Here is a 21,986-nt window from a genome sequence, read left to right as displayed (position 1 = left end):
GACCTATTGTGCTCTACACAATGTGCACATCTTGGCACTGTATTATACCTCTGGTGGCTTCTCTGGTTAGCCAAGTACAAGCTGTAGCATTTCCCAGTTGATTTCTAGCCACTAATCCATACCTTTGATGCACTGAAAGCTTGGATTTTAAGTAACAGCTTCCAGTTTCACTGGTGCCATCAGTGATGGGTGCAAGTCATAGAAATAAAAAGCCCCTAACAATTCTCTTTGCCACATGTTTCGCAGACACAGTGGCACTAATTTACAGTACCAGAAATTGTAAACTGTATCACTGTTTTTTGTTAAGACCTTCCCATAAATGGTCCATGCTGTAATCAGAGAGGAAAAACTCCAGTTGTCTTCATCCTGCTAGTAATGCCAAGTGACTAGCTTTCTTATAAGCCCGTCCTTACAAAGGGGAAAAAATCCTTGCCAGGATAAAATGACTGTCATCTTTCTTCCAAGTCCTTTTGAAACACTGCAGCAAAGCTTACAAATGAACTGTAACCTAGCCCTGATTAGCTTGATGATGATCTACAGCTGCCAAAACTCTTGAAATATCATATTTATATGCCCAACATAACTGACATGATTACTCCATCCTCTCACTTGCTCAATCACTTCATACACCTACAGGTGTATGTACATACGTATGGTAGGTGTAGGTATATGTTGGTGTATGTATATACACATATGTAGGTGCACATGTAGGTGTGTGTATATACACCTACAGTTCATTCTAACTCTCTTGGCATGGACAGTTGCAGTTTTACTTCTGCATAGTACTTACCATAACGAGATTCTGATCTTCACTGTTGCTGTGCTACAGGACTCTTAAAAACCAGTAGCCTAAAAGATAAAATTACTAATCTTACTGCAGGAAGAATAACACATGGTGAGAAAATTTAAGCCCTCACAAAATGAGCAGACCCAATAACTTAGTAACTATTAAGAACAATAAAGCCACTAGAAAAAAGTCAGGAACAGTTCATTAGTAAAAAACACACACATAATGCATATGCATACTCACAGGCACACAGAAACAAGAGAGGGGAAGGGAGCAATACTTGAACTAACCGTTATCTATTTCAACCATATCAGCTGATATGGCTGGTACCCAAAATTAACTTTAGTAACACCACATCCCTGTTCAAAATTCCTCTCTACATCTGATTCCAGGTTGTACCTCCATTAAGAATAGCTGCTCTTGGGTGTTGTGTATAGGTAGGCATAAATGCAGCTGCTTTGCTGATGTGGTCCTGCCACTGGCCCTGTCTCCCTTTCTTATCAGACCAACATAGACAACTTGAAGGCAAATCACATTTGTACTGCATCCTTAAAGCAAGGCTTGGGGTCACTTTACTGAATAATTTATACAAATGAACAGCTGTCTTTCACAGCAACTGAAAGCAACAATAAGAAATAAAATTCTTTAATTTTAAAAGCTGTTATAGAAATGTCTGAATTTCAAGAGGAAGATGCTCTACAGTCAGACACAAGGGCCAGTTCTGGAACTTTTCATTCTGCTTTTACTCCATTTTCTTATTTGTGCTCCTACTGCCATCTCTGATCTCTAGCCATTGGGCATGCATTTGTATGTCAAGCCTTCAGGAGCTTCTGAGCCTTGTATATTTGACACCTGAACAAGCAGGGACTGGCAGGTGGGATTTTCAAATATGCTCTGTGCTGATTGCTCCCAGTGAACTTGACAGGAGAACTAGCTGCAAGCTGAGGATTGGTGACTTTAAAATCCAAATCAGCATTTTCAAACACTTTGCGCCAAACACTAAATCTATTATCACCTCTTCTCTGGCTCACAAATTTGCTCCCTTTCACACCCAGTTATGGCTTCTCTTTGATAATTAGAATATGTTAGCAGCAAGTGTAAAGGAACAGCATAGAGGAAACAAATTAACGTGTTACTCTTAATTGCTATGGGAAGTAGTGACCTCCTATTTACAAACATCCAACTGACTTCGCAAGTTACTTGACAGTGTGAATCAGACTTACTTCTTAAAAGGAAGCTGGATGTCCACCATTTCTATCATACCAAATCAAATTTCCCTTAATCTCTTCTTGCTACATCATGAAACTCACCCCAGCTTAAAAACAGTATTTTGGCAAGGTATACTGAGCTGTAAATTAGCTTTGTCCAATGACTAATTCCCTGTTGGAAGTGAACAAGAATCTCTTGAGTGCTGTCATCAGCAGCTGTGGAAAAAAACAACAGGCTGGGCAGCTGGGTTTTTTTGGTGCCTGGAGGCATAGGGTCTTGCTTGTTTCATTAAGTGACATTATTTGGTTTGAAAGATCCTGGACTGTGCCTGAAAAAAGAGACAGGGCACAGTGATACTTTTTCTGAAGATGGCCACTTTCTTCCCAAATCACAGGGTTCTTTTGACTAGAAAACTATAGAAATGACCCTCCGTAAACATTGCAGAGATAATTACAAAATAAAGAAACATTACAGTGAATCCATTGAGATCTTTAATTCCAAACTGCCACCATCCCAGAAGGAACAAACTGTGAGTTAGTCTGACTCTTAAGTATACAATTAAGCCTGTCAAGTTCTGACTCCATAATATGCTGTTTAATATTGAAAAGTCTGTCAGTAAACCAGTATGTGGGATTAATGTCATAATGCTTTGGTTTTGCTTCCTCATGAAACTATAAAACAATTTAGCTGATATAAGCAACATGTTATTTATACTCCTTTTGGCAGCAGTTTTAATGCTATGTGGGATACTCCCCCTTCCCTCTAATATAATAGCCTTCCCTGGCCTTTATGGATTTAAATCAGTGAGAGAAGCTGCATGTGTTCCATGTGGAATTTATTCAGTAATTCTATTAAGAGCTTCCCTGCACAGAAATTAATGTTCTCATCTCATTCAATACTCATCCTATTCATTACTTAAAACAGAAGACCTAATCTCTCCCTATATTAAGCTTCCTCAAAGGATTTTCTATTAGTTTCAAGGAATTCAGAAGATTAAGCTTCAACACTTCTGTGTTTGCAAAACTATAAAACTCTGGGGCTTACAGTTAGAGCAGAATGTTTTGCCGTTTCTGGAATTTTTGAGAAGGAGGGTTGTCAATTTAAAGTTACAGAGCCTTCAAAAGAGGCCCTTTACTGTTGTTTCTCACCATTTTCAGGTCACACTTCAAGTGACGTTCAGCATTAGCCAGCAGAGCTTCAATGATTTCACCAGATTCTCTAGACCAATTCATTCACCTGGCTCTAACTAGCAGCTACCCCCAAAAGGCTTCAGAGCTCAGATCAGAAACAAGTATTTCATACCACAGGTGCCTGCACTAAGCAACAGCAGAAGCATCACGGCTGGGGCTTGGTGCTAGAACAGAGAACATGGTAGAGGGGTGGCCTTCATTTCCCCTCCTAGATTTTACATTCCCAGTTACTGAAAATGAATGGAGAATCTGTTATCATTCCTCAATGGTGTTGTTCTTTGATGAATTGCAACAAAGCCAACTGGGCTGTGACGTGCTGGGCTGCTGACTATCATGAAGCTCCTCTAATTGGGTATGTCTGCTACAAAGGGGCTCCCTTATGCTAATGCTGGCTATGACTACAGCAGGCTGCATTTCTAAAACTCAGTCCACATATCATTAAATCCACTGAATACTATCTAGGCCCATTTACTTAGCAAAGGATTTTTGAGGACTAGGTAGATACAACTTGTTTGGAACCCTGCCTCCAGCAATGATTAATATTTAATACAAGATTTGTAGGTTAGGTATAATACCTTTTATTATAGTGACTTCTATCACTGGGAAAAGCTGACAATTTGGGGGGATCATAAGTCCTTTTTTAGTCCTAAGAAGAAAGACAAACTTTCAGACAGAAATGCCTTTCCTCAGCTATAGGAAAGGTCTGTATTCCTGAAAGCTTGCCTGCCTCGTAAAACTATATTATTGGTCTAATAATAGGGACCATATAGATCATTGTGGCTGTACTCACTCTGGCATTCTGATGTTATTAAAATCAAGATGAAGAGAAGCAGGAATTATACCTCTCACAAAAATAGAGTACATCCTCCTGCAGGGCAAACTATTTACATATTCTGATGCATGAGAAGCTGCATTTTAGAAAAGATCACAGAGGAAGGGAGACAGTTGTCCACCTATTACTGATACCCATCTCCATAATTTTCTCCCTGATTAGTTCAATTCAAGGAACAAACTGGGAGGAGTGATTTAAATAACCTGTGCTTTTAGATTTTCCAGAGAAAACAAAAGAGCTGATTTACTTCTCATTTCTGTTAGCAAGCAAGTCACCCTTGATTTACAATACTGTTAACAAGAAGAGGTTCGGACAAAACAGCTCAGGTTTGCAGTCATTGCAAGAAACACAATTCAGTAAATAACCAAGAGGATAAAATTTTTTAAAGAGATAAGAAGCTAGAAACTACAGTCCCAGTGACAGTGTACACTTAATAAAAATTAATGGGATGCTTTAAGTAACCAGTGGAGATATTTCTCCCAGCCTTGCACAAAAAAGTAATGTCATGTATGCAACCTTTTAAATCAGAAAAATGTGTGTCTTGTGATGTACTATCAAAAACCCAAGCTGTTTTAATAAGGGAATGCTAAGTGAATGGAAGAAGTGAATGGATTCTGGTCTCACTTCTTGACTCTGCCACTACAGCTCTGTGACCAAAGGCAAACCACTTAAACATTCAGCACCTCTCAGTGAAACTGGTAACAAATGAAATGGCAGGCAGCACATTAATTTCACACAACAGTATTTTTTTATCCTATAGTTGAAGAAAAGAAGAACAGTTTCCATAACAACTACTACATTTCAGGATTCTTAGAAGGATGACTATACTAGTGAAGACCAATGCACTTCAGTTACCCATCTCTGACAGTGACCAGAGCAAGGTGTCCCAAGGAAGATGCAAAAATAAAATATCTGCCAAGGAAAACTTTCTGCCTACCTCCAAGCTATCATAGTTGACTGATTGCACAAAACATGAGTGTTTATATTCTTTAAAACAGAGATCAGACTTGGGTTAGGAGCAGATTTTCTCCTTATTCACCTTCAAGATCTTTTTAGGGACTGATAATTGTGTGCCCAGTGACAGACCTAATGCTAAGGCTCAACTGTTACAAACACTGACATTGAGCTGGGCAAGTACTCAGCACAAGTAGAGGACCCAGGCTCCTGCACACACGTGGGGAGTGAGCTGAGCCAGCAAGCCAAGCAACAAGCAGGTTGGAGAGAAGAGGAACACAAACCTCAACCCTCGCAGGTCACACATAAGGGTCTGACTCTGGGTTTGAAGGAGTTGTCTGTCTCTCAGTTCCCACACTTAGAAGCCCTTTCAGAAGCTGGTGTGCCCTTGAGAGTGTTTAAAAGAAAAATAAGGAACTTCATCAACAGAGTTGATACAGACGCTCAGGGGACTTGTAGCACCTGTGATAAAAGACAGCAGTTTGATAAAGGGGTTGAGGATCACTGTGGTGCTGAAATGCTGTATTTAGGTGTGAAATGTGATAGTTGGGCATCTCTGTGCAATTCTAGAACCAACCACAGACATACATGCTTACTGGGAGCCAAACCCTGTGCTGACAAAAGCTCTGGGCAAGTTTGGGGTTGTCAGTGGATTTGTGAGAGACAAAAAAGTACAGCTTGGAAGATGGCTCTGGAGTTTGAGAAAAGAAACTCTCCCTCCTACCCATTAATTCAGCTCACGGTGTCATGAGTAACTGCAGTGAGTGGGAAGAAAGGACATTACACTTATAAAATAAACCTCCAGAAAACTTTTAAATAGAAAAATCACCTGTGGGGAAAATGAAACAGAAAAAATTTGGCCCAAAAAAGCCAAAGAGAATTCTAAAAATAAAGACAGCATATTAAAAAGAGACAGTTTTCCAGCTGTGAAATAGGAAAAGGACATTATTCATGAAACAAAAGACCCTTTGAGGTGCTTGAATTTAACTTTCTTCCTTCAAACAAAGCATTAAAGCTCTACTAAATCAGTCCAAAATAAGACAAAAAAAAAAAAGTCTGAGTGAAGGGCCAGATGCTTAGCTGGAAGTCCTGGCCATTGCACTGTGGATATCATTTTGCACCTACTGAGAAGCTTTGCCTGGGGATGTAGCTGTAACACAGGATTTCATCCCTGTTCTCTAAAGGGAGTCCTCAGCTCAAAGGTGTCAAGAAGCAGATTTTAATGAGAATGAAAACAGGCTGACCTCTCTTCATGTGCTTCCATGAATAATTTTTGACATTCAGTTTCTGTCAACAGATAAGGGAACTTCTTTTAAGAAACTATGATTATAAAATGAGTGAGAATACATGCCAAATTTCGCCCTGTAGAATTCTACTGAGCCTGACTTTTGGATCTAAAACACTTAGAAAGCCTTCCCTTTGAGCTGTCTTCTAGGGCAAAGGAGTCCCTGAACAGTGTAGGAAACAGTGTAGGATTTCTGACCTAGCATTGGATTGTACTCCTATTCATCCTGGCATAGAGGGTATTCCTCAGAGAAAAGGAATTCCTAGCCCCTATCTGCTGGAATGAGAGATTTGCATGCATTTTTATGCCATGTAGAACACCTGCACCAGTAACCAGGAATTCATCTACAATGTCTAGAAGCCAATTAGGAGCTACTACTCCTGTTCTGACCAGGTGCCAGAGGTCCAGAAGTCTGCCCAGACAAAAAAAAAAAAAACCCCAAAACAAACAAAAAAAACCAAACAAAAAAACCCCACAACTTCTGTGGAGATGCCCTATTCCTCATTTGTAAATCTGAAATGACACTGCTGCTGTAGCCAGGCATGCAGACCTAAGACACTCTTTGTACTCATTCCAGTACTCTCTTTGTCATATTTCTGTTTCTAAGCACACTTATTATGAAAACTGCATTGCAGTCTTAGAACGTAGATGTTCATTGCTGGGCAGTTCCTACTGGCAGAGGAACATAAAGGATCCTTAGCTAAATCTAATCTAATCAAGTTTCACCCAGGTACTTTAAATCAGATTTTTTAAAAATTGTTCGACTAAAGTATTTCTGTTCCCAGAACTCAGACTGCTATATGCTGGGGAAACACTGATCTCGGTACTCCTGTGAAGACAAAGAATTTGTTGCTGAGATGCCCTGATAATCCTGGCCCACAGAGCAGAATCTCTGTCCACTGCCACCAAGATTCTGGCATTCTCAGAGGAAAACGCTCTTCTCACCCTAAAGGTTTTTCCTCAGATGTCTTAGTAAAACATTAGTCCTGCCAAAAGAAAATTAATTTCATTTCTAAATCTCCAAGCAACATCCTTCTTATGCTTTTACCAACATAAAGACAGAAAACACCCTGCTGTTATCTTCTCCATGTGTAAGGACATAAACACAGTAATCAAGTCACCTCATGCCTCTCTGATTAAATGTGAATGCTAAATTGAACAGGATGATACCTGGACAACATTTTGACCAGAGTCTGACGCTAGCTGTGCCTGGGATGGGGGTATTGGTAACTGTAAGTACAGCGATTTGGGGACTGAAGGTATTGCCTGTCTGGCAAATCTACTCCTCTATTTGTGATTTAGAGGGCTGGAGCTGATGGTTTAATAAGAACGTCCCATCCACAAGAGCTGACTGGAGATGTACCACAGAAACAAGTTTCTGTCAGAAGATGCTTTTTCAAAACTTAAATGCTTTGTAAGTATGTTTTAGCTGAAAAAAAAAAAAAAAATCCACTGACTTTTGAGACCAGCTTCCTAGCAGGGCTGTTGAGGAACCAATGCCCCAAACATATGCATTAAGAAGCCTGCTCAGATCTGCTGACTCCAGAACTTCCTGACTGCTCCCAGCTGCCTGATGGTCTCTGCAGGTAAGAGAACTTCCCATTGGTATTAAGGGATTGGCTCAAGATTTGTGGATAAACTCCACTGGAAAATAACAATCAGTACAAACCCCACCTTGTGCTTCAAGGGCAAGACCAATTTTTAACCTTGCTTCTTCACAATACATAGATAGCAATTTAGCTATCCATGCAATTTAATTAAAAAAAAATCCTGCCGAAACAAGCCAATTCACTTCACACACTTTGTGCCTTGCGGAAGAGATAAACTCTATGTGACAGATAGTAGTCACAATGCTTAATGTGCTCCAAATATTTTATGTTAAAAAGAATAGAGAAAATGTGATTAACTGAAGAAAAAAATGTAACAAAGTAAGATTAAGAAGCTATTCAGTATTACTGAAGCCTTCAACCACATGATGAAAACATCCTTTTTTTTTTTTTAATTTAGAAGGCATGCTTGGCTTCAGCAGCTTATGAAGAAAGCATGGTAGGGAGCCAGCAACAGACTACTTAACAACTTCAGTGTTCTGTTTCACTTTCCTAAAGACATGTTTAAAAACGCAGTTCCCATTCCATCAATGCCCACTTTAATTTATAGGTCAGTACATTAATTTTTTAAACTCAAGTGTTGTACCGTAAGAGATCTTAAAGAGTTACTGCACCCAGGAAATGCCAAGCAGCTAGTGTGAAGTAAATGTAATTCCTTATGAGGTTCATTGTGACTGATGCAATAGCAGTTCCCAAATCTATGGCATTAATATTTGACTATGCTAGAAATAGCGTAATGAAGAAGACGACCCGTTGGCTTGTCTAGAGAAATCAGGGGGCACAGTCTGGTTTGTGATGGTTGGAGAGTCTCAAAAAAGAAAATAACCAAGGGTTAGGTGACAGACAGGGCATTGACTGCACAGTCTCATGCATTTGGCCGTTACTGCATATGCATTACAAGACTCAGTAAGAGGCTTCTGCATGGAGCAGTTCCTGCTGTATCTAAACTTGAGCTACACATGCAAGCCTTCTATGCTGTCCAGATTAATGTCAGACTGGAGGGAGAACTACCTGCTAAGAATTAGTTCCAGCTCATAATTACATATTATGAGGATTTTCACATTGGAGATACGTGGCAAATGCAGATTTATTAAATTGCAGTCATACAAAGTTCCAAAGCGTAAGTCTATCCTATCATTTCTAGGTAGCTGAGAAATTCAGTATGGCAACTGCTGTATCACAAGTGAAATGTGACTCATTCACTCAGTGCTAAGATGAAATACATTCAGATGCGAGGCTATTTTTAATATCAAATTCTTAGCTGTTCCTTGAGTTAATTTGCTTATATGATTTTGTATATGTGAAAGTGTTTCATCTGTTTAACCTTCTCTTTTCCCATCTATGTTTTCAAAGAGCCATGCTTCAAAGTGTGAGAGGATTTTTTAAAATTCAGTTCAATATGTGGATCATTTCAAGTCAGAGACAGACAAGTTCTAAGGCTAACCCCACTTAAAGGAGAAATCTGGCTGATTTCATGGACTTTGGATTAGGCATTTTGTTTGAGCAAATCTGGGGCTAAGCTACAGACAGCTATCGCTTTGTTAAACAAGCAACTCTGGTATTAATGAAGGCATTTAAAACACTCTCCAGCATTCTTTAGATTCCTGGGAAGTCCTAGTGCATTGCTTAAAACTAAAAATACACAGGAACTGTCTTTACAGGGATCTTTGCTTTGGATGAGGGACTATTAGTTGCCCAGTCATTGTTTACTGGCCCGCTACAGTAAATTGCCTGTTGATCTTTGAATTTAATTAATCTTTGGTTCTGATGCCTGCTCAGAAAAACAATATTGACGTGGTCTTAGATTGGCAAAGACAACATCTTTACAAAGCCATAGATGTGTTCTGCACATAAGGTGCATGACGTCTCAAACTCCCTTAGAAATCCAAATAAGAAGGAAAATATATTCCATTTTAAATATAACTGCTACAGATGTAGCTATAATGCTGTAAGCCCCAGTCTCTGTCCCCACTGCAAATCTGGAACAAGTGCACTGACATCTAAAACTCTTCTCAAATTACAGCAGGGTAATTAATATCAAAAAGCACATCTATACACAGTTACTAATACATTTTTCCTGAGATATTAAGACAAAATTCAGGAGATGTCCACACTCTCATGGAATAAGACTGAGGTAACAGCTGCATTCCACTGAAGTCACCCCAAAGAAGCCAGCTTTCATTTCCCAAAGAACTGAAAGCAAGATTCTTCTTGTGTATTTTCTGATCCATCATATCAAGTTGAATGGGGTGGGGAAAAAAAGGTCTGTAAGATGACCATTTTTTGTTAAATTCTGATGCGTAATAAGTCATGTTGATAGAGAACAATTGACTTCACCACTTTTTAGTTTTATATGGTATTTCCATCATCTGTTCAGACATAAAATGCATTTTGTCTTAAGGAAATTTTACAGGCCACATGAGGATCCACATTACCTATAAGCATAACTGATCCACTTTTAAGTGCAGTGTTCTTAGGAGTATCCCCAAAATGTATTCTGTCTCAGACTGTGGCAGAGAGCTGCTAAAATGCCAGTGTCCTACCAAGAAAGGTGTTCTCAAGCCATGGTGACAGGTTGTTGGTTTTTGTTGCTACTTACTGCTGAAGACAAATTTTAACTTAAACATTTTGATGGCAGTGATGAGAAGGACGTAGAAAGGTGGTTTTGTGTTCATGACACTGGTAGTAAATAGGAAAGCAGAAAAACATTGACTTCACTTGGTTGAAACATTCCTTGTAGTAACAATAAAAGAATTCTGAACTGCTTCAATACTGTGAGCAATCTGTACTCCAGTTTTAGTCCTACGTATTGTCATCAGGATCACTAAGATTATCAAAGAATCACTAGCTCTTTATCTGTGCCCCCTGCATGATCTGGTTTTAGTAGTACTGTGTGGAAGAATATCTTGAATAGACAGATGGGTTAAAGAGAGGGAGTCCTATTCCTAGTTACAATAGCATAATGCTTTTTGAAGCACACAGCAGCAACATAACTATGTTTTAACATCTAATGCTATGCACCCCATATTCTAATGTACTGCTTAGAGAAGCCTATGCCAAGAAAATATGGAATTGTGAGCCAAAAACTGTATAGTGTCATTCAGACTAAGAACCCATGGTATAAACTTATTTAAATATAATCCACTATATTTTTTTCATTGCTTTTCTTCCTTAGCTTAATAAATTACCTACCTCTCTGCATTTACTCCACAGTGCTTGCTTAATAGAGGATACACAAGCTTCTTTTTGTTAAGCAGAGAAAAATCTCATTTTCTCTATGCTGTGTTACATAAAATTCAACATAATCTCTTTAGAGAACGGAAAAATAGCAATTTCTGGGAGTCGAGCATGGATATACGGAGGTCAGCAAATAACTATCAGAGTTTTAAAATGCATCCAAAATGCAGATCTCTGACATCAGTAAAAAAAACCGAAAACAACACATCACCTAAATTACCTCACAGCTATTTGCATAAAGGGTCCAGAGGCAGTACAGTATAAGTACGGAGGCACAAGCTATCCAAAGAGAACTTAGCAACAGTTCTATTGGATACTGTGTGTGTCTGTAGCAGAAAAAGGGCAACTTTGAAGCTCAGATGTGCAAACAGCTTTAAAGGACAAAACAACCTCTTGGCAGATGCATCAGGCAAAAATCTGAAACTACAACCCAGGTAATTTACCAAATAATTTCCTTTTTAGCTGATTCTAACTTTCCTGCTAAAGGTTGCTCTGAGTCAAATAGCTTATGTGATAGTCTTAGGGCTGTTATCCAAGGACTTCATCAGAAGTGATAGAAACCTGTCAATAATAGAGGTAATAAATGCATTCTCTATTTTAAAAATTTGTAGAACTTTGTAAAATTGTGCATTTCTTTTATGTTCTGAAGATATAATTAAGCTGAATGACTGCTATACTAGTATTACAGATGTATTCCATTCTACTGAAAGAACTCTGCTTACTGGAAAATAAATCCATGATAAGTGCATTAGGAATTCTAGCTAGAAGAAACAGAAAAACACTTGCTATCTGGCCAAGAGGTAATAGAGGGTATGATTATTATTATGTCTCTGAAAAAAATATGAGGTGCTTCCCCAATGCAAGAAATCTCCCTGACCAACGGAACATAGCTATTTTATTATATTGACAAATACAAAGACACATGGTGACTTTAAAAGTATAGAAATAGATATTAAAAAATTAATGGATTATTAAAGTTGGGCTTTAACTAAAGGTGGAATGAAAGTGCTGCAAATCCCAGTATTATTTAAGATGAACCCTTAGCACAGGAATTGCCTGGTGGAGATTGTTAATACAGGTATATGTGTATGTACCTCATGTGGGGCAACAGTTAACACAGAGTTCAAGAGGGAAATTATTTTTTGCCTCTTGGCAGAAGGCAAAGCAAAATCACTGGCTTTCAGAACTATCTGTGCATCAGGAAGTTAGGTGTTTAAAATGTTCATTTTTGCTTCATTTTTCTGGCAGAATAAGTGCCTGGTTTTAATTATGAAGAATTTACAGATTCTTTGAAGAATATAAAATAAACTGAGAGGTTAGTAACCGAAATGAGGAAGGACCCTCATAAGAGACTTCAATCCCTACAGCAGTGCCATATTTCTTTTTCAGTGTCTGGAAATACTGCTATTATTGCTAGGTTTGTTTGCTCCATCCTCCTCCCCTGTTCTCTCTCCCATGAAAGTTGCAGGAACCCGTGTCCCACAATGCCATCTATCCAGCCGCCCCTGCTACTCCTCTGCCTGACCTTGTGTGGTGCTTGCCTCAACGGGGGGCAGCCTCTTCCAGAGGGAAGTGAGAACATGGGAAGAAGTCCCCTGGATGACATCCTGCAGAGGTCTGAAAGCCTCATTCTTCAGTCTGTCCTCAAGAAAGCTGAAAAGGAAGAAGAGATGAATAAAGGTATGTATAACACCAGGGACATCCATCTGGTGATGTTGGCATAGTACTTGGCTGAGATCATTAGATCCAATGTACAGTTCGCAGGTTCTAATGTATATATTTATTACTGTAACTAAGGGGAGGGGAAGGATAGGAGGCCTGCCGCAATACCCTGACACAGAGTTCTCAAAAGGCACTTTCTTCTCTAAGATCACCCCACTTGGGCAATGCTGTACCACCACTAAGCAGCTGTTGCATAATAAGGTAGAAGCCTGTCACAGAAAACCTGCCTGTCTGGCAAGTACTTCCCTAGGGAAGCTCTAAGAGGAAATGTGGAGGACATTCCCCAGTTATGGACCCTGTACTTAATGTTAATTGGAGGTGGGAGTGCTGCCAGTCACCTACTACCTCAACCCACTGGTTTCTACAGCCCAGCACAGGTGGGCTTTTCCATGGCTGGGAATGCAGAGGCTGCTCTAGTGTTCACTGCCTCCTAGCTTGCAGATGCTCTACTCTCACTAGTCACAGCAGTGGAAGCAAATCAGACTCGGGGATTGCAAGAAGCAGCACATAGGTGCCTGCCACCAACAAGGAGCACAGAGCCCTTTCAGAGTGGAAAGAGGAGCTGGCCCCATAGTGCCCATAGAAAAAGCCTTCCTCCCTCTTCACAAAAATGCTGAGAGTTGGTCATGTCTGAAATATTAAAAAGAGCTTAAGAATGAGTAAGAGATACTAATAGAGTTATGATTGGTAGCTGGAAATACGGAGCTGGCTTTCAAATGTCAACAGCCCTGCTTCTACTTATGTCTCAGCCCTACCCTTTCCCTGTCTCATGATGATTTCTAGCTCTTCCCCATACCCAGCTTCTGCAGCTGATTTCTTCCAGCTGCTCAACATCTTTTACTCACCTCCCTTTACCTGAATCAACACATTAGGCTTTATCATTGCATGTCTTCTCATTTGGCTCCAGCTAGTTTCTAATGTATCAATCCAGCCTCGCTAAAAATATGCCAGAACTGTTTTGACAGATGCCATCCAGAGTAATCAAATTCAAGACCATACAGTTAACTGTGCAATTAAATGGGCATAATGAGCAACAGATTATGATCCTGCACCACAGAACTCCACAAATTCCCATTTCAACTTCCTTAGTGAGGATTATGGGGGCTCATTAATACTATTCTTTTCCTTGGACAGAATCAAACGCCCCTCTGCCAGAATGGCTTTCCAAAAGACAACACCCTGGGAAAAAGTACCTAAGTGACCTGGAAAAGAGACAGCATCCTGGAAAAAGAGATGTTGAGGAAGACACATCTTATGGAGACATTCAGAAGAGGCAGCATCCAGGGAAAAGAGAGATAGAAGATGACCTTGATGGCTATCTAGAGCTGAAAAAGCGACAGCATCCTGGCAGAAGGTCACTGTTGGATCAGTATGCTGACACCCCCAGTCCACAGCTAACCTACTTGAAAGAGTTCCCCAAAAGACAGCATCCAGGCAGAAGGTATCTGATGTACAAGCACCAGCATCCTAGCAAAAGAGGCTGGAATGATGAGGTAGACCTAAATGACCAATATGGTGAGAAACGCCAGCACCCTGGAAAAAGGCATGGGGATTCTGACAGCTCAGATGATGCAGGCCCCTGCAACTTTCAGGAGTCCTTCACCTGTAACAAAGGCAGCTTGTTGCTTGATTTAGTAGATGTTAGCAAAGACAGGGTAGAAGAAAAACGTCAGCACCCAGGAAAAAGATCAGCATGGGAGAGTGAAACAGAGGAATGAGAAAATTATTGTGTATCATTTGCATTTAGTGAAGTAAACTGCCAGATCACTAAAAAATTCTGTTCACTCCCTTCTGGCTTCCTGCTGCTGACCTCTGCACCTATCTTTCAGTGCATTAATGTTTCCATTTAAGTTAATGGCTTTGTCACACACTTAAAGGAACTAAAGGACCCAGCTGAATGGGACAGGCAAGTACTGAGGGTCTTCAACTCCCTTACTTTAGGAAGTTAAAAGTGCTCATTTCCTCATGGGCCCAGACCCCAGAATAATGCCACTATGTGTGTCCAATTTTCTGTTCCCAAATTACTAAACCAGGCTCTTAAATATCTGTTCTGATGCTACTAATTACATGGTTTCCTCTCACATCAGTGAAATCAGTAAGTTAATAGAGACAGAGAAAAAAGAACAACATATATGCCAATTATTTCAAAATGAAATTGAATAGGTTTTCAATTCTAAATGACACATTAATGAGACCTGAACCCTTGCCTACTACAATCTGTCCAGACAGTAAGCACTGAACAGAGATAGGAACTGTTCCAACTGGAACAGATTAGATGACTGACTTCATAGTTTGACTTGGAACTGGCACACAAAACCCCTTTTCATCGAAGAGGCTGTACAGTGCAAAGGGTTAATTCATCCCAGAGCATCTGAACTGCAAGTTGTGAACCTGACTGCATACACCCCATACTAGAACTCCCATCCTGGTGTGTCCACATTTCAGTCATGCCACTTGAAATCATGACTTCTCCTCAGATATTTAAAAATAAAACGAGCAGACATCCTCTTCTTCCAATAAGGATTTCTGATTTCTCTCCTCTCAAAGGAATGCTTTTACTTTCCATGGTCAGACTCCCAAAAGTGTTTATTCAATATGAATGATTCAATAAACATCAACAGTCAAGTCTGGGTGTCCTTATTGGTTTTGCAAACATACTGTAATAGAGTGAAAAACATAAAACCAACCCAAGCTAAATAAAAATAAATAAATTAACATCAAAGGGTATTTTTCTAGGCACAATCTCCTTGCATTCTGGTGGTCAGCACATGTTCACATGTAAAACTGTTTTGCTACTTTAGTGGAAGGATGATTTGCGTATAGATAGATTCCCTTTTTAAATCTTCTACCTCTATGACACACAAACTTAGGCATCTGGGCTAAACCCACAGGAATTTTGTCACCTAGTTCACAGGGAACTTTATTAGAAGTCTGATTTCCTGTTCACAGGTCTAAACAATAGATTTACTGATTTTTGCCATTAATGCACAGTTATTGAGTGCATTGAGTTATTCATATCACTTCTTGTACATTCAAAAGGCATGTCAATATTTCACTAGAATGTTATTTTTTTATAAACAAATGAGTGTGTTTTCCACTGACATTCATCCTTCTCAATACCATCAAGACACATTAAGTGCCTTCAGTGCTCCTTTTAAATACGTTTCCCCACTCAGTGCCTCAGACCACTTCCTCAGTTATAGAAGTTAGTTTTGCCATATGATTTAGTTACCCTGAAGAAGAACAATTAATCATCTCAGTGAGTTTCACTGAAGTTAGATGCTCCCAGGCTGATCAACACATAACATGGACTATCCAACAATTTCTAACTTTGGAGATAATATGCTGTTTAATATATGTGACAACTGGCAGACCTCTTCTATTGACAGGGGTTTTCTAATTAAGAAGTGCTGAAGAAATCCTCAGAGGAGGTAGCTGGGAACATTCCATACACTTCAAATTCCTTCAGCACACTTTCTGTATATGAAGCCTTTTAAAATGTTCAGTTTTCATTTTATAAGGGAAAAAAATATTTCTCTAAAGAATATCATTCCATATACCATTTCCAGCAATGAATGAATGCTTCTTAAACCTCAGGAAACACTACTACACAAGACTACCACCACTTGCTACAAAATGTCCAAAATAAGTGAAAAACAGGAAAGAAAAAAATACCAAGTGGGTAGACACGGGCAACAGCAAAAACTCATCACAGCTCCTGCAAGACAAGGATGCTGCTGTGGCTGCTACAAGAAAGCCAAGGTGGGGAAGGGAGAGAAGCATGAAAGCCCAAGGTCAAAGTTTTTAATGTGCAGCTACAGACAACTGGTTCAAGCTATTAGGTTACTGCCTATAAAATCCACCATTCTGAATAAATGTCAGATGCCCTGTATTATCAATAAATCAATCACTTATTGAAAAGGAAAGATGTAGCCAGTGAAAAGCTAGCACAACTGATTTTATGTAAGTCTAATTTTTCCATCTTCTGTATTTTAGGTTCTGAGTGCTCCAGTATTTTCAGATGCCAAGTTCAGCCAGGGGCTAGTCATCTGTTTAAAAGCAGGGCTATCACTAGTATAATTTTTTAAGGAATTATTTCTATTGGTTTTGAGTTGTTTTGCTTTGTTGGGTTTGTGTTTTGTTTTTTTTTTAAAAAGCCAAGCCTGAGCTGACAGCACTTTACAGTAAATCTGATTTATCACGTCACTGTTATCATGCCTGCAGTTTTTAAAATTTGCCTCAGTTTGGAGCTGCTGAAAATACACTTGCCTGGCTGGGAGAGGCACAATGTAGACAGATACTGGGAGAGCTTTGACCCATTTCAATTACTTTAAAAAAACCCAACTTTGTTACTCCAGGAAAAGGTCTCTGGAAAATGACAGAAACACTCTCAGGGATTCCTGGACAGGGGTGGGATCACATGTGAAAGATCCCCTTCCAAGTTGTGTAGGTCAGTAGCCAGTTTAAAGGACAAGACAGATTTCCATTCAGAGAAGCACATGTACAGATCCTGATGCTGGCCTGACATGTCCATGAACAGAAAACAGAGTAATTTGGTGACCGAAACATGAGCCAAAAGTCCTGAGCTTCTGTCAATGACCTGGGTTTGAAAATTCTAGAAACTCGAAGAGTATGACCCTGGAAACAGAACTGAATACAGGACAACGTTCTGCATTGTATTTCCCATGTATATAACAGTCAAAAGAGCCAGCAAATCTGCTACTGAGGCACCATAAAAATGTAACCATCATTACCAAGTAGCTAGAAAAGTGACAGCCCTGACAGAAATCCCAAGAGGATGAAGTAGGATGCTCTTAACCCTCCACAGATATTTGTCTAATTATAGCTAGTTGTAGTTCTCTTTTATACTTGGGTCCCTGCACCTACATGATTATTTTGATTATGCTAAACATGGCTCATGGAGCTACATCATCTCTGAAAAGACCTGGAGATAGAGGTACAAGTGCAACCTAGGAAAGAATAAAATTAATTACCGAATTCAATTTTTGCAGGTAGGTTAGCAATTGCACCTGGTGGGGATCTAATAACCTTATTTAATCCCATGCATTTTTTGAAACATAAGACCGTTTACAAAAAGGGAACAAAAATCCTGGTTTTCTCCATTTTATATTAAATTCTCCCTTTAAAACCTTCAAAAGCTAGCATTTACTTTCAATGGAGAAAATTACTCAATCATTACTTGCATAAAAGACTGTCACTCAAGAAAAGGAAGGAGAGGGTTTGGGGAAAAAGATTACATATTTTAAGAGTTCTCCTACATTTTTTAAGTAACTCAAACCAATATTTCAATCTTGCCAATAAAATTTGTCCAGATTTTTGTTTTGATTGAAAGTACATTTTCTCTCAGTATCTGCATGAAAATTTCACCTCTCTTAATGAGTTTCTTCCTGTCTTCTGCAGTCTTGCAGATATACCACCATTCAAGTACAATATTCCTTCTCCTACAGACATCATCCTCAGAGGACTGCCTGCCATTTGTGATTTGACAGTTTTGTGACTATGAAACACACATAAGCACAAGTTCTGAAGTTATGTATCTGTCAGATTTAGCTACACCATAAAAACTTTTTGGCTCTGGAGTTTGGCTGAGGGAGCAACCAGAAAAGAACCAGCTTCTATACTATAATGCTCTGCTGCTTTGAATAGTAAATGCAGTGCAATCTGTTAGCAACATGAACTACACAGATATATACTACTTAGTTATAAGGTAAGAGTTTGTTAATTGCACATCTCTCATCATCTTATTTTTATTGTATACCTTCCTGTCACTGTAATCTTTTATTAGAATTTAACATCCATGCTAACATCTACATTTGTTACTAGCTTTGCTCAGTCACACACATAAATGTACTTGTGCAGTCTGATAATTGCAGAACAGGGCCTTTAAGTTGCGAAGCTCCTTGATGAAGTGCACCATCTGTCTGTAAGAAAGACAGTCTGTGGCTCTTCAGGAATGATAACAAATCAATAGCAGACTTGGTCCAAATGTCATGGAAGTCAGGGGAAAAATCTCCTTTGTCCTCTGCAGAATCTGGATTAGGTCCACAGAGCAAAGCTGTGTACTGGCCCTAATGTGGCACTACAGTCATGGAAAATCTTATTTCCAGCTTTAACTGAGACTAAAATAACCATGCACAAATTAGTTCTTTGTTTACTCTACTGCAGTTTTACATTTCTGGCATGTTACCAGTTATTGAGACATAAGGTATTTTGATTCCTAAAGAGCAACTTTTACAAGTGTCTTCAAAATAAGCTTTGTTTTCAATGGGAGGGGAAAGTTGATGTGAACAAGCTGTATAATTAACATCTCCTGCAACTGTTTTCAACTCCTCTCACCATTACTGTTCTGTGCCCCCTCCCACACGCTCATCAGCCTTGACCTCTTTGCTAACCCACTGTAATTAGCATGGGCTGAGTTTTTCCAAGGGACATGTGGCCCCAACAAACCCCTTTATTACTACTTTTAATGACTCATTAGTTGGAGAAAGTTTGAAAACATCATCATCATAGCTGAAGTTAGAGTCACTGCTTGCCTGGTAACTCACTCAGTTAACATTAAACAGCCAGCTGCAATTTTAAAGCATCAGTCAGGACATTGCTACAGAAAAAAACTATCATCAAAAGCAGTCAAGTGGAGAAGCATTGCAGAAGGGATGAGCTGGGGTGAGGTCCAGGGTGTACAGAGACATGACACAAAAGATGCAGACAGGGAAATCTGTCTCTTCTTCGGAAATGGATATGTGGACTACGTGCATTAGAGTGCAGAAGTCCTGCTTCCGTCCCAACAAGAACAGCATAAACTCCCCACTCCTACAGGGTAATGAGGAACGATTCAGGTTGAACACAGAGACCTCTGACAAAAACAGATGGGGAAGTTCCTTGAGAAAACTTAGTTATCTACCTGCCTTGAGATTACTTTTAGACCTGTGTGAAGACATTTGTGGTTTGTTTTCATTGATGAACCACAGCAGCTTAAAAGTCCTAAGAAGGAAATCAAGAAAAGGACATTTATCAGTTATCTGCCAATTCACTTTGCTTACATGTCATGAAGGAGCACAGGCTTAAGGAGGGTAAAGCAGAATGAAAATCTTATTAGATCACAAATTGCATTGCTGTGCTAGAGCATGATATTGGTTCCTGACAGAGATGGGGCATGTCAGATACTAATATAATGGAATGATCATAGCCAAAAGGCAAAGACAGCTCTTGAGTTTATTTCAGCCACTTTGGTTTGAACTGACAGCCAGTGATCCAGACAAGAAAGCAGTATCTCACAGACACGCTGGCACAGGCAATATTGAGTGACATTCACAGATGACATACACTGCACCTTCCTCACATTCACATGAATTGGAAAGAGGGAAAACCTGGCCTTAATAAATCACGCAAATACTCCCGCAAAATGGGATGGAGGTAAACCGGGATCCAGCTTGCCATATCAAAGAAAATTAGTTCATTGCCATCTTCTCTCTATAATGGATATCCTAACTGAATGCAACCGAGTATGATGCAGCGTACACACTTTAATAGCTGATTATGACTGAGAAAACTAGGGAAAGTGACCTGCTTTGAAGAGGTTGCCTGAAATAGGACTGCTGTTTTAAACTCATTTTCAGAGAGAAGCATGTTTCCAGCCTAACTTCCCTCTTGATTCTGAAGATGGTACTGATGTGTGGGGTGCCTGAAGAAACTACTGTAAAAACAGAAGGAGGAGGAGAGAGAAAAGCCAAGACAAATGAAAAATATAGTAAGACTTTATGAAAGGTTCTCTAAGCCAAAGCAGTCAAGACAAAAAGCAAGCTCTTTGAACAAGCAGGTGTTGTTGAAGAAGACAGCAACAGCTGCCCTGCAAAAAATCACAAATCATTCACTGTCAAATACCCCCTGTTGAGGGTATTCCGCTTATTGATTTTAGACATGCTGATCTCAAGATGGGAATTGGTTACTGTACAAATTTGTAGGGGAAACAGAAGACAAGAGAGGCTATAGGAGACAGCACCCAAATATGGGAGTGCTTGAACGTAATCTAGACATTGTGGCGTATGGATCCTACAGTTAAAACATTACATAAAATGTAAACACAAAGGAATTCTGAATCTTCCTGTCTCTCCTCTTTATAATTCACCTACTCTATGCAAAAGTGGTGCCATTCCATGGCACTCAGGACCAGTATATGCCAGATTCTTCAGCAGTGTTAAGGAACCAGATAAACTTGTGTAGATGACTGGCCTGCCAGTACTGAAGCAGTTAATAGGCAAATCAGATAAATGAGGCTCAACAAGTTGTCAGCTGCAGCTCTTACAAATCATCATTCTGTCAGTTTTGACTGATGAGTCTGCAAACATAGGAAAAATCATGGGTTTGGCATAGAAATGTAGCTTCTATCCTCTCTACACAGACTTAATTATAAACAATTTTGTTTTGTATCACAATGTTTACTATAAGCAACTTGAGTATATTGAATATATAAGTTTTGTTAAAAGGAACAGTGATATGCAAATTTTTTACTTCTCTGAACAAAATTAAAAATACAGAAAATGTTGGTTTAGATCCACCTAAACAAACAAAAAAAGTTTTCTCAGATAAATTAAAATCAAAGCATCATTTTATGCTGTAGGAAGAATTTTGTGCTACCCTTTTCAATGTTAGGAGATTTAAAATGAATTTTTTTCAAAAATTATTGTTAAATTATAAAATTTAATTTAGGCCAATTTTAAACACAGCATCAATTTAAATTAACTAGCTGTTTAGTTTATGGAATACTGAGGAAGAACATTCTGATTTTCCAGCAAACATTCTGATTTTCCATGCTGCTTCCATCCCAAAGTCTATATTGAACTCAACACTGTTGATTTTCAGATATTTAAAACTTTTTTTCAGTGAGTAAGCCATATTTATGCAAAAATGTTCCACTGCATTCCTTGAGAAGTAGACAGGCATCATTGAGAATTACTTCTAGTCTACATTTCCCTCTCCTGTGCTGGGATCAGATTCCATTACTTAACATTCCAAATGGCACTGGAGATATTACAAGAGGTCAAAGAATACACATGAACATAACTGGAATACATTTCTGACAGGACTGTGCCATGACTACAGGGCTTACTGTGTCCCTCTTCTCAGCTGTATTCCCACTGAAGTC

At 39.2% G+C, this 21,986-nt stretch overlaps 2 protein-coding genes across 5 annotated transcripts in view; one reads left to right on the top strand and one right to left on the bottom strand.

Annotated features, from left to right (window-relative positions):
- The window catches only part of TMCC1 (transmembrane and coiled-coil domain family 1), a 202,940-nt gene that overhangs the window by 176,768 nt on the left and 4,186 nt on the right, over positions 1-21,986 (bottom strand). Inside the window, exons 2-4 of one of the 3 annotated variants that reach the window (XM_069811722.1) lie at positions 12,627-12,754; positions 5,257-5,359; positions 791-849 (exon numbers count right to left, since the gene is read on the bottom strand). The gene's annotated coding sequence lies outside the window, so the exon portion shown is untranslated. Of the gene's footprint in view, positions 1-790; positions 850-5,256; positions 5,360-12,626; positions 12,758-21,986 lie in introns of those variants that run through there. The other 2 variants (XM_069811721.1, XM_069811723.1) reach the window with 2 other exon arrangements.
- TRH (thyrotropin releasing hormone) lies at positions 10,578-15,441 on the top strand. 2 transcript variants are annotated; one of them, XM_069811735.1, is made up of 3 exons: positions 10,578-11,535; positions 12,564-12,781; positions 13,958-15,441. In XM_069811735.1, the coding sequence occupies exons 2-3, from the start codon at positions 12,586-12,588 to the stop codon at positions 14,539-14,541; spliced, it is 780 nt and encodes a 259-aa protein (XP_069667836.1). In that variant the 5' UTR covers positions 10,578-11,535; positions 12,564-12,585; the 3' UTR covers positions 14,542-15,441. The 2 variants fall into 2 exon arrangements, with proteins under 2 accessions (XP_069667836.1, XP_009915260.1); XM_009916958.2 differs by lacking the exon at positions 10,578-11,535 and having other exon boundaries at positions 11,859-12,781.

The sequence above is a fragment of the Haliaeetus albicilla genome, chromosome 24 (genome assembly GCF_947461875.1).
Source record: "Haliaeetus albicilla chromosome 24, bHalAlb1.1, whole genome shotgun sequence".
NCBI lineage: Eukaryota > Metazoa > Chordata > Aves > Accipitriformes > Accipitridae > Haliaeetus > Haliaeetus albicilla.
This window is presented reverse-complemented; position numbering and strand designations above follow the sequence as displayed.

What these genes read in the sequence shown, in the direction of transcription:
- TRH (XM_009916958.2), top strand. Translation starts at nt 12,430, where the DNA reads ATGAGGAAGGACCCTCATAAGAGACTTCAATCCCTACAGCAGTGCCAT. An exon ending in GGAAGAAGAGATGAATAAAG is followed by an intron (nt 12,782 to 13,957) that starts GTATGTATAACA and finishes TTCCTTGGACAG; the next exon opens with AATCAAACGCCCCTCTGCCA.